Here is a 12,162-nt window from a genome sequence, read left to right as displayed (position 1 = left end):
GCTCCAGATGTGTGTGTCTTTTTGTGTGCATGTGCTTGCATTACTGTGCATCTGGCTTACATGGGATGTGGAGAATCAAACTTGAGTCCTTCGGCTTACAGGCAAGTGCCTTAACCACTAAACCTAAAGTTTTCTTTTTTACTTGAAAACAGAGCTTTTACCCAATAATGATAAGAATACCAATTTCCCACTAAGACTTGTGTGGATTAGTATTACATCTACTGTGAGTATACCCTGGGCACTTCTGATGTGAAGTGATTAGGGGAACCACACTCTTGAGAGTATTTACTAGCTATGTGACCTTGAAAAAAAAAAAAAAACAAAAAAAAAAAAACACCTCTCTAGAACACAGTAAGCCTTAAAAGATTATTGGCCAAGATGCTATTTAAAGCTCTAATCACCCAAGCAAACCAGTGAAATTTTCAAATCTTGGAAGTCAGGAAGATGTACATTAAGGAGGCAAAATCTTCTGATTTAGAGACAAAATATCCCCTGAATGCTCACATACTGAAAGCTTAGATCCCAACGCAATGTTCAAGGTAGGGTTATTGGTAAGTAAATGGAATATCAGGGAACTGATATAATCAACAGATTCACACACAAATGAGTTGATTAATAACTGAATGGACTATTGCTCTACATCAAGCCCCTCTTTCTCAGCTCACCAGCACCACCAGGTCCCCCAAAAACCTCAAGTTATTTTACTCTTCCCCCTCTGGATATCTTACCTGAGGGAATTCTAACTGGGAAGCAGTCCCACAAGCCAGCCTGGACAAGTCTAGGGGTATTCTGGGAGCTTGTGCCCAACTAAGGGAAGTTTAGGCTACAAACAGAAAAAGTGCAATGTCTACATGGAATCAGAGCTACTCATCTCAGGATTCCCTAGACTGGTTTTATTATTTTAATTTTAATTTTTTGAGGTAGGATCTCACTCTAGCCCAGGCTAACCTGGAACTCACTCTGTAGCCCCAATATGGCCTCAAATTCACAGTGAGCCTCCTACCTGTGCCTCCCAAGTGAGACAACTGAGGAGTGATGAGCCAGTCTCCCATGCCCTACAATGCACCACAAATGATTATTGGGTCCAGAATATCCTCAGTGCTAAGCTTTAGGAAATACTCTTTTAGATCAAATGATCTGGGCTACAGGAGCTTCTGGGCTCTTTCACAGGGGCAGGCTGTCCCTGGTTTAATCACACTAGATCAGACAAGTATGCCTAAAGGGCAAGACCACAGTCATCTGTCATATATATTCCATTTCAAATCAGTTCACAGTGGGCCAGGGAAATATAGGAAAAATCTGAAGCTACCTACATGGTAGAAGTTAAAAAGAAAACAAAACAAAATGAAAATGCCATGAACCAAATGTTAAAGAACAATCACAAAGACTTTGAAAATTTAAGTTTCAGTAATAATCATCCCAAACAGCAAAGCTCAAAAGCCAGGAAGCTGCTGAGCTTTGCCCACTGCTAAAACATTCCTTTGGCACAAGGTGCTTCCATATTTTTGATTGAGAATGAAAGCTACTTAAAGTTTTGCTTTTTTTGGTAACCATCCTGGGAATTTCCAATAAGTAACACATTACTTTAGGAAACAAACATTGTGAATGTCCATAATGAGAAAGTGTGGTTTGTTCTCATCAATGTTCTACTGACAAAATCCAATCTTACTTGAACCACAGTAGTCATAAGCCATAAAAATTTAAGAAATTATCTACAGCAACCTTCCCAGAATTGCCTTTTGTTCTCTTTCAGAATGTGTTAATTAACAGTGTCCCCTTCTTTAAGGTGTAGAAACTTTTTCAAATGACACTACTTTCCATATAGAAGGCATTCTAACTGTGCATTGTTGTTTCCACTTTAAAATCTGCTCAAGGAAAGTTCAAGTTCATATGTAGAAAGAGTATGCTTGTGTCTTAATGAAAACTTAGCTCCTCTTGCCTAAATACTTTATCAGCAGGCTGCCTGGAATCCACCATGCTATTTTATCAGAGGAAGTTTTATGGCAAGATGGTTTCTGTGCATGCTGTGAAAAGGAATGAACCCATGGGGAAGTCTGACCTACAACCTCAGTAGAGCCAAATAAGCCTGACCAACAACCCTCTGCTACAAGGTTGAGCCCAGGTGAAGATTTGGTATAGGGAGAGGATGTCAACCTCAGCTTCTCTGGTTGGTGTACAAGGACTGACAGTTTCTGAAGGAAAGAGCACTTTCAATATTCCTTGACAAAACACATTTCCATTACATCTGATATGGCTCCTCACAGGATTGTTACTGCAGTAGGGTTCACATTGATGGGGAGCTCCTCAAACTTACAGAAAAGACAACATTTATTGATATTTAAAGAAATGATCATTCTTTTAAGAAATGCAATATTAAGGGGAAGGGCTGGAGAGATGGCCTTATAGCTGAAAGAGCTTACTTCCAAAGTCCTCCGCAGTACCCACACAAAGCCAGATGCATAAAGTAGCACATGCATCTAAAGCTCAGTCATAGTGGCAAGAAGCCCTAGCATGCCCATTCTCTCTCTCTTGAAGCTAAATAAAAAAAAAATGCAATATAAAAGTACATCTATATACATATAAATATACATGTAGTATGTATGTTTGTATGTATATATAGGTGAGACGAGAAGGTCTAAAAGAAATTACTTGATTGATTCATTCAAGTAACAGATATTGCAAGCTACCACTTTTAACTGCTGTTGAGCCATCTTCCCACCCCCTAAGAAACAGTTGTTATTTTAAGGTGAAGAATATGCTAATGGCCTTACTCTGCTCATTACAAGCTGTAGACTTGTACACATGTACACAGTGGTTAAAGGTGCTTGTCTGCAAAGCCTGCCAGCCCAGGTTCATTCTCCAGTATGCACATAAAAGTCAGATACACAAAGTAGAACATGTTTCTGGAGTTTGTTTGCAGTAGCAAGAGGCCCTAGTACACTCATTCTTTCCTTCCTTCTCTCTATCTTGTTCTCAATCAATATATAAATCCTTAAATAAGAAAATTTTAACTAAAAAACGAAATCAGAATTATCCTAAGGTGTCCATAAGGATAGCAGGCAGTAAAATTATATAACAGAGGAAAAATGGGGAGAAAATTTTAAGAGTACCTATTACATGTCAGGTGTTCTCACACTGTCATATTCAGTTTACCCCATCGAGTACCCCTGTAGGTAAGAATAATTATCACCAATTTCTGGAGGACTAAGTGAAGGAAGGTAAGTTTTTCTGTGTCAAAGCAGACCAAGAGCAGTGCTGAAATTCATATGCAGGTTTTTTGACTCCCTGCCCAGGGCTGCTTCTTCTGCAGCCCAGATGTTCCCTCAAAACATTTCTTTGGAGCCAGCTGTAGTGGTGCATGCTTTAATCCCAGCACTTGGGAGACAGAGGTAGGAGGATTACCCTGAGTTTAAGGCCACCTGAGATTACATAGAGAATTCCAGGTCAGCCTGGACTAGAGCAAACCCTACCTCAAAAAACCAAAAAGAAAAAAAAATAATAACATTTCTTTGGACTAGGTTAGTAAATGGAATTGTAAATATAATGTTCAACAGAAAAGCAAATCGCAGTACATATAAGGTAAATAGACTGGTTTCAGCCATGTGGATTTTTTTATATGTATAAATTGAAAATGAGCCAAATGAGACTGTGGGAAGAAATACAATTACAGTAACTACAATTTGTTTTTCCTATGGAATGGTTTAAGCATACAGTAAGATCACTAATTATGTTTAGGAAGATGTACTACATACAAAACACCTGGTTAGAGGCTAATGTGGTCGCGCTGAGTTAAGATGGAGAGATATCCCATCCTTTGCTAAGTTCTTAGCTCCTCAGAGACAAAGTGACTGGCAGAGCTGCTTTGCTATATCCAAGAATGGAATTTCTGAAAACTGAAAGGCCTTGAGAGCAAGTTTGTGTCTGTGCAGAAATCTTCTTTTCTTAAAGTTAGTTCATGCGATATAACAAATATTCTTCAAATTCGTTCTTCAGCCAAAAGAACTTAACTCTGGGTGAACATATATATCAATCACCTTCATCATCTTCTTCCCTTGTTCCTCTCCTCAGATTCGGGGCTGCCTTGCTGCCCAGAGGCGTAGGCAGACCTAAGTAGAGTAGGCAGACCCAAGTGTGGATCTCACCTGGGCCTTCAACCCATGGTACAACTTCAGAAACAGCCAGAGTGCATCTCAAATACATGTTCTCTCCTCCAATGGGTACCTGAAAATTGACATGTCCATCCCCAGAGAAGCTGAAAAAATGCCTACTGAGTTTTCACAGACCTGAATCCAAACCTATGAACTCAGATTTTAGTACGATGCCACTTTTATCTTGCTTATAATAAATGATAGTTTTCTATGTATTTTAACTTAGGCATACAGTGGAAGAATGGACCTGATTTAAGACTTTTTTGAGGTTGTTTTAAAATAAATGTAAAAACCTTATATATACAAATCACATTACCATTAGTGTCATTATGAAAAATATTTCTTACTAACACTAAAATAGAAGTTAAAATTTCTTAATTAAGCCATTTTCCTTTAATTTTTTTCTTTAAAATTAGCCCTAATAACTTTTCTAAGTTCTCTTAAAAACAAATAAGTAAGGTTACCAATTTATCCCTTTATTGAACTTTGAATTTATTGTACTTTTTTTAACACTGGGAATCAAACCCAGGGCTTCATGCACATTGAGCTATACCACCACTCCTCTCCTACTTGATTCTTATGGTAATTAATAAGGTACTTGATTTTTAAGAATCTAAGGAACTGTTTAAAGTTACAATAGAATTAGCTTATAATGCCACTAAATCTGAGTGCATCAATTTGAACCATAATTTATTCAAATTTTCTAACAACCCCTGTAAAAGTCAGTTATCTAAAATGGCTGATTTCACTATTGTTTGCCTACTAAACAGCCCCAAACATTTATTAATAATAACCATTGAGTATTTTTTAATGTGGCAGTCTATTAAAAACTCTGCAGTATTATCATTTAATTCTCACAGCAATCCTAGAATATTATTGTCAAGGCCATTATTGTCACCTTACAATTGAGGAAACCAGGACAACAGAAGTTGAATAATTGCCAAGATAGTTCTCCAAGTCAACTAGGAGCTGCTTTGGAGCCCCGGGAATACTGTGCTATTGCTTGCTGTCTCTGCCTGCTAGGTCTGTTCTATAGCCTCCTGCAGCTCGAAGACAAACATGTGGACACCAATCCCAAGCACAAATGCAAACTCACATCTCTCATCATTTTCACTGCTTCCCTGGTCCTCCCAAGTCTTCGGGCACACATTGCTAGCCTTCTTTTGATGTAGACCAAGACATTGGTGTCTCGTCCTGAGGAAGGAGATACAAAACACCCAAATTTAAAAATAATAGCTTTCAATGGAGCAGGAAGAAAAACAACTTTGATTATTTTCCTTGTCCTTAAAAGAAAACTCTCAGAGAGGGTAAACTCTTCCTTTGATTTCTCCTACTAGCAGAAGTACAGACAACCAGTTTTGTTCATAGTAAAATGAATAGAGTAAATTAAAAGTAATTAAACTTCCAAAGGTAAAATCATGACTGAATACCTAATCTGTACATTTGAGTTATGATGTTGAACATATGAAAATAAATAAAATCTGCCACACAGTGCTGGGAAAATGAACATACAGAGTGCATGCAGTTTAAAAGCAAGAATTCCACATTTTGAAGTGTGCATGCTTTTGGTAAAGATGCAAAGAGGTGAATCTCAGGTTGTATCCTGATGAACTTTTTTTTTTTCCCCATTTTTGACATTAAGTCTAGAGAAGCCTCATCTTGAACTTCTGTTTCATATTATTCTTTCTCTAGCACCAGTGACATCATAATCATCTCCAGGTCCCCAAAGTAGTCTATTTTAGATGGCAATATAACACATTCCAGATATGACAATAGAATATGCAGCAAAATGAAAAACTACCCTAGTGTTAGAGAAAGCATTGACAGGCTAAACAGTTATAACAACAGTCACTAAAATAGCCCTTAAAAAGTACATTAACAACTTCTTATCTTAATCTTTTATTTAATTATGTCTTTTTGGATAAGTTTCCAGACTAGTGAGAACATGCATATGCTTAATCCTCAATAAAATTACCATGTTGGAGAAAAATATGGCACACCTGTTACAGATTAAGCATATGTATAATATACAGCTATTAAAAGATGTTAAGACCAATGTCTGAACATTTCAAGTTTTAAACAATGAGAACAAGATGTGTGCTGAAAAACTGCCAAGTACCTACAAATTATTTTAAAGATGTGATTATATTTTTTGGATAGATGTAGGCAACAGGTTGAAAGGATTTAATTTAGAGAAGAAAAGAAAGAAAATGTCCTAAGTTACATTATAGGTTATTTAGTTCTATGCATTAATTTCTATTTAGTTGACAAATAGACATTTACTACATATCTTCAAAATGCACCATGTTTTTTTACAAAGAACATATAGAGTGACTAGAAACCTTACCAATATATACTCACTGCAGAGTAAGAATAAAAACCTGTTAGTTGATGGCTTGTGTGGACATGCTTCTATCCATGTGGGCTGTGTAATGCAACAATCTTGCTTACACCTGAGTCACAGAGACTAACGTAGTCAGATCCTACACCAAATCCAAGTTTAATATTAAAATTTAATTATATAATCTCAAGTACGAAGGAGATACCTCCTACTTTCCAAACTGAAGTTAGGGGATGAAGTGAGAGAAACTGCACCTTAAGGAAACAACCTAAGTTTTGGTTGGACCACAAGAACATTATTCTCTAAGGATGATTTAATTTCCGTTTAAATAACCAACCAACATGAGTCAAGGGGCTCAGGGAATTCTAAAAATGATTATGTCTTAAACTATTCCCCCAAAATATCATTGGCTTTCAGTTTAGTGTACTGAATTAAAGGGTTTCTTGGCCTTCAAAAAGCTATCTTAAGAGAAAACATTACTTTTACTGTAAAAATATAGATAATTAGGAACTCATGACTCTTTCTAGAAGCCAATACCAATGTTTTTAAAATAAAAACTAAACACTGGTAGATATATTATAAATTGACTTGTTTTAACCATACTTTTACCCATGCTGTAGAAGGTTTGTAAGATAAAAAGTTTGATAATACTAACTTAAGTCCCATTACCAAACTAGGACTTAAAGTTATGAGATGGAGAAGTAACTGAAGAACAGAGGTATATAAGAATTCCAGGGAAAAATAAAGTCACTATCAAAAGACACTACTCTTTTTTTTTTTTTTTTCCTTTTCTGGCACTAAAACTGGGTAGGAAAGAGAATGTGAACATAAACAATAATGAAGCTAACTGTACATGGAGTTCTTACAGGAAGGAAAAATACTAACAGAAAAGCAAGAAAAACCAAAGTTAATTATGTTTTTCTCATCTGGAAGAATCCAGTGTTGAGCTGGACTAAACATTTGCTTGGATTGACCACTTTCCAGTTCTGATTCCCCAATGCATCAGCCTGGAGGAAGCCTTACTATGTTGAGCTTCATACTGGGACCCATGGTGCTGCAGCTGCTGAGAACGTCGGTAACAGCCATCACCAGCCTTCAGGGCCTGCTTAAAGAGTTTTTCTGCTTCAGCAATGGTTGTTGCTTCCTCTTCAGCCAAAAGAATATAAGCAGTTGCACACCTGTCCATTCAGATAATAGCCACCATCAATTACAAATCCAAGGAAATTATGATAGAATGTAGGAGTTCATGCAGAAGGGCAAGGAGTTATGCCAAAACATGCAGCATGGCCACCTGGTTCATGCACCCATTTGTAGCTGTTGACACAAAGTAATGGTATAAAAGAAACATCTATATTTTAGCTTGAGAGGTAGAATGCACAGTGTTAGGAGCATGGTGCTCATATATGGACTCTGCCCCTTATTAGTGTGTCATTTGGGGCAAGTTATTACTCTGCCTCCCTGATGCAGAACATGAAATCTATTCATTGTTGTGAAGGTTAAATAAGGTGATGCACGTGAAGCACTTAGTACAGCAGCTGGCATTGTGAACATGCTCAGGAAATGTCAGCTAATAATGGTGATGGCAATAGCTGTTATTAAGTATCTCCTTACAACACTAAAAGTTAGAGGTATTATAAAAGTTTATCTTGTTTACTAAACACAGATTCTTTTTAATTTAAGAATTTCTTCAGAGTGCAAAATGCATTAAGTCAAGTAACTGACTTAAAAAAAGACAACAGTGCTTTAACATCTCATAACCACACTGGTTTTCTGGTTCAGAAAACATTATAACATTATAAGCAGTATAGTTTCTGAAAGTACAAAATTTGACCTAGCCATACTAGCTAAGAAGAGTTAAATCTCATGCCTTTGACAACAAGCTATTATTTGTTGCTGACCATCTAGGAAGCACTGTACCAGGCACTTAACATTCACCATCTTATGCAACCCTTTCAGCAACCCACCAAGGTAGGAAGCCAGAGTGGATATGCAGTTAACTAACAAATACAGGGAACTCTTAGAAATTTAAATCTTCCAAATCATAGAAAGGCCAACCCACTGTCAGAGAATGGGAATGAATAAGGGAATGATGAGGCCAGAACAGACCACACAGGTACTGATCTATACTCATCCCTTCACTCTCCTTCTCTACTCTTCTTGGTGGTCATTCCCTGGTTAGCTCCATCCGACCACAAGAGAGAAAGTAATTAGAAATTAAAACTAAGTGTTACTTTTATTGTTTGTAAACTAAAAGGCCAGTTAGGAATAAGGAATATGAAGTTAGCAGATAATGTGAGGTTTGGGGTGATCAGTTCATCTAAGTCTCAAGGAGGGGGTCTTATGTTTTTTATCCCATCCCACTAATTTCAGTTAGGAACCAGTGATGAGGTTTTCAACTGAATATGGTGAGGTAGGGAGAAAACGCCCAGGAAAATAGCTGGAAATCAATCACTATAGAGGGCAGTATATATGACTTGCAAAGAACAATAATGATGCTAAAACTGTCTAGTGATTCACTGTAGAAAACAACTGGGTTAGGCATCAGAGGAAAATACTTGAGGCTCAGATGCCCACATATAAATATGGGTCAAGGGTAATAAAGTGAATATTGAGATTATAATACTAACTGGGAAATACAATGTCAGAGGAATTATCTTTAAGATTTCAGTTGGTGGGCTGTGGGAACTCAAGAATGTCTGGGAATAGGCTGCATGCTTTACTTGTTTGTAATTTCAAATATTATGCTTGGGAGGAGAGGCAGAGTAGCACTACTGGCTAGGAAACATAAATCTATGTGGAAACTCATGAGTTTGGATAGAAACATGCTAAGAGCTTGTGAGTGAAGGAAAAAGGAGAGAACAATAGAAGTGCTAATGGTTGGGGAGTACAGAACAGGCTGCTTGGCTTGATGGAAGATAGAGATGATGCATCCTTGTCACAACACAATACACATACAGAAGCAAGAAGTGTGGTGATGGGGTGTCAACCATCCAGATATCTGCTAGAAGTCTCTTTTGGTTAGAAGTAGGGTGCCCAACAGGTTCTTGACTTACTTTGGTAACAATTTTATCTCCCAGATGGTAGAGGAAGCAATTAGGGGAACTTCAACTCTGGACCTAATTCTGACCAAGAAGAAAAAAATAGTTGGTGAAATGAAAACAGATAGGAACATTCAGTGAGAGTTACTATGTCATTTTGGAGTTCAGGGTAATCAAAGAGGGGTGGTTGACTTGGGAATATTCAAAGTAAAGAGGCATGATTCAATGGCACAAGACGTAGCAGGAAAAATGTCTTAAGAGGACTGAACAGCTTCCAAATGACCAATTGCAACTGCAATCACAAATGATCCCCTCAGGAAGGACAGAGGCTGGCAATGAAGTAACCAAAATGGCTTCACAAAGATCTCTCCCAGGTCAGATTCATAAAGGACATGCAAAAAAAGAGGCAAAGAGGGCATGTGATGAAGGGCTGTCAGAGTGGAATGAAGTCATAAGAATAATGTCAGGGGTGCTAAAACTCTAAATAAGCTGAGGCTTGGAAAAAATGAACAAATAAACAAAAAAATTGGTAAGACAATTATGTTGTTTTAAAATTATGGTTAAAGTCCTAGCCCCTCCCATTTTCTCCAAAATCACTACAAAAAAATAAGAAAAAAAAAAGACAACAGAACAATACCAGAACAAAGAAGGCTCGAGGTTTATGGTTAAAAGCAGTAGATGATAAAGACAAAGGAAAACTCTCTCACTGCCATCTTGTTTCTTGCTTCTTTATCAAGGAGAATGCTTATCAGAAAGGAGATAAGAAATTAAACTCTAAATTGATATAAGACAGCAAACCACTGATATATTTTAAATGAACTGCTATGTGGGGATAGGCAAATCCCAGTAAGCCAACAGACCTTGCAGGCAGGCCATGGAATCATATTCTCTATGATAGCTGAGGATCACAAAGAATGAAGAGAGACTAGAAGATGAGATGACAAATGTGGTATAAATTTTCAAAATGGGAAAGAAAGCCAACTTCTCAGACTTACAGAACAACAATTTAGAAAGAAATTCCAGTGAATTATTAAAGATGGCCCATAAGCACATTAAAAAGAAGGTAGAAAACATCAGGTGCCAACTTAGACTCACTAAGAATCAATAACTAAGGGCTGCTAGCTTCATTTTCTCTAATAGATTTAATAGAAAGATTCACAGCTGCAGCGGCATGCTGAGATCAAAATGGAGAGATATGGGCTGAATTACAGTGCAACTGGTACCTTGGTACTTGGTTGAATAATACCAAAGAATGTTGATTTGTGAAGACATAAACCTATTGCATTGTACCTGTGTGTCATGTTCTAGGGTTCTGTTCCTAGACCTGGTACTTTTTTCAGAAATATGAAAGACACACAAAAGGCAAGCATACCAAGTTTGTAGATGACAAGAAGGTAGAAAAGCTGTTGCGTGACAGAATCAGAGGCCATGTAGCTCAACTGTTACAATGACAGGATTTCCCACTCTCCAGGGACTATCTTTTCTTTCTTTTTTTTTAAGACCTCTGGAGAAGATTCAGTAACCTTCTTCAGAAAATCATAAAATAGTTTAACAATGACCACTTGGCTAAAATATTGTGGAGGTGATTCAAGCACCAGATGGGTGGTGAAGCTAAGTGACCTTTAAGGTCTCTGCCAACCCTAAGATTTTATGACTCCTATCTTAAGAATCTTTCTCATTTTTTGAAATCTCCAAAAGAGATTTCCCAGCCTTTCTTAATAACCCACAGAATGTTAACAACACTAAGGACAGTATTTTTTCTTATTTTTGTCTTGATGTTAAAATATTTTAACATTTTTTACCTTACATCTTATTTTTGTTTGTTTCCCATGCTATCAGAAGCTATAGCTAGAAAAAGGGACTGTACAGATGAGAATTCTACATCTAGAAAAAAAATCCCCTGTCAAAATGTTTCAGATATGCAAAGAATTATATTTATTACATACCTTCACAATATCTCAGGGATATCCTTAGAGAGATTTAATCTAGGGTCACTGCAAAGCCACTAAACTATTGCCAAAGGTAACTAAAACTCCCCCCACATGGCTGTCCTTCATTCAAAGAGAATTTTATAGAGTAATACTCCCTTAAATAACCCTCCAGTTCAAATGCATAATTTAATGTAAGTGTCCCATCAATGGTAACTGAACATATTCAGCACAAGATGAGACTTCATTTTAACAAGACGTTACCCCTACTTACTCATTTATCTCCAAGGCTTCATGAGCTGCAGAAATCCTAGCTTGAGGGTTTCTCTCTCTCCAGGCTTTCTGCATTACTATTCAGAAAAAGAGGGAAAAAAAGGAAGTCAATCAGTACATGTAATTAGGAAAACAACATGGGACAATAAGTTAATAGCTCTCAGCTTGAATTATAAGAGTTTATTTTATTACCAATAGGGTCAGCCAAGTGTTCTAGTCACAAAAATATTCTAATTTTCAATTTCATTATTCTGTAGTTGTTGATAACAATTTTTTTGTGAGTACACATAACAACATGGGTCTAAATCTTATAGATAAAAATATCAAGAAAATGAGCTATAATTGTGATTTCATTTATTTTGCACATTAATACCATTTTGTTAGAGAATATATTGTTTTACAGTTTTTAAAAAATATTTTATTTATTTGAAAGA

At 36.9% G+C, this 12,162-nt stretch overlaps 1 protein-coding gene across 8 annotated transcripts in view; it reads right to left on the bottom strand.

Annotated features, from left to right (window-relative positions):
* St7 (suppression of tumorigenicity 7) overlaps nt 1-12,162 on the bottom strand; it is a 312,701-nt gene that overhangs the window by 90,862 nt on the left and 209,677 nt on the right. For 7 of the 8 annotated variants that reach the window (XM_045160301.1, XM_045160307.1, XM_045160303.1 and 4 more), the window contains 4 exons: nt 11,730-11,805; nt 9,543-9,611; nt 7,513-7,667; nt 5,245-5,342 (listed from right to left, as the gene is read on the bottom strand). In XM_045160301.1, the coding sequence (XP_045016236.1) occupies nt 5,245-5,342; nt 7,513-7,667; nt 9,543-9,611; nt 11,730-11,805 (398 nt within the window). The remainder of the gene's footprint in view (nt 1-5,244; nt 5,343-7,512; nt 7,668-9,542; nt 9,612-11,729; nt 11,806-12,162) is intronic. The other variant, XM_045160302.1, reaches the window with a different exon arrangement.

Source organism: Jaculus jaculus, chromosome 10 (genome assembly GCF_020740685.1).
Source record: "Jaculus jaculus isolate mJacJac1 chromosome 10, mJacJac1.mat.Y.cur, whole genome shotgun sequence".
Taxonomy (NCBI): domain Eukaryota; kingdom Metazoa; phylum Chordata; class Mammalia; order Rodentia; family Dipodidae; genus Jaculus; species Jaculus jaculus.
The sequence above is the reverse complement of the archived record's forward strand: the minus strand, read 5'-3'. Positions and strand labels throughout refer to the sequence as shown.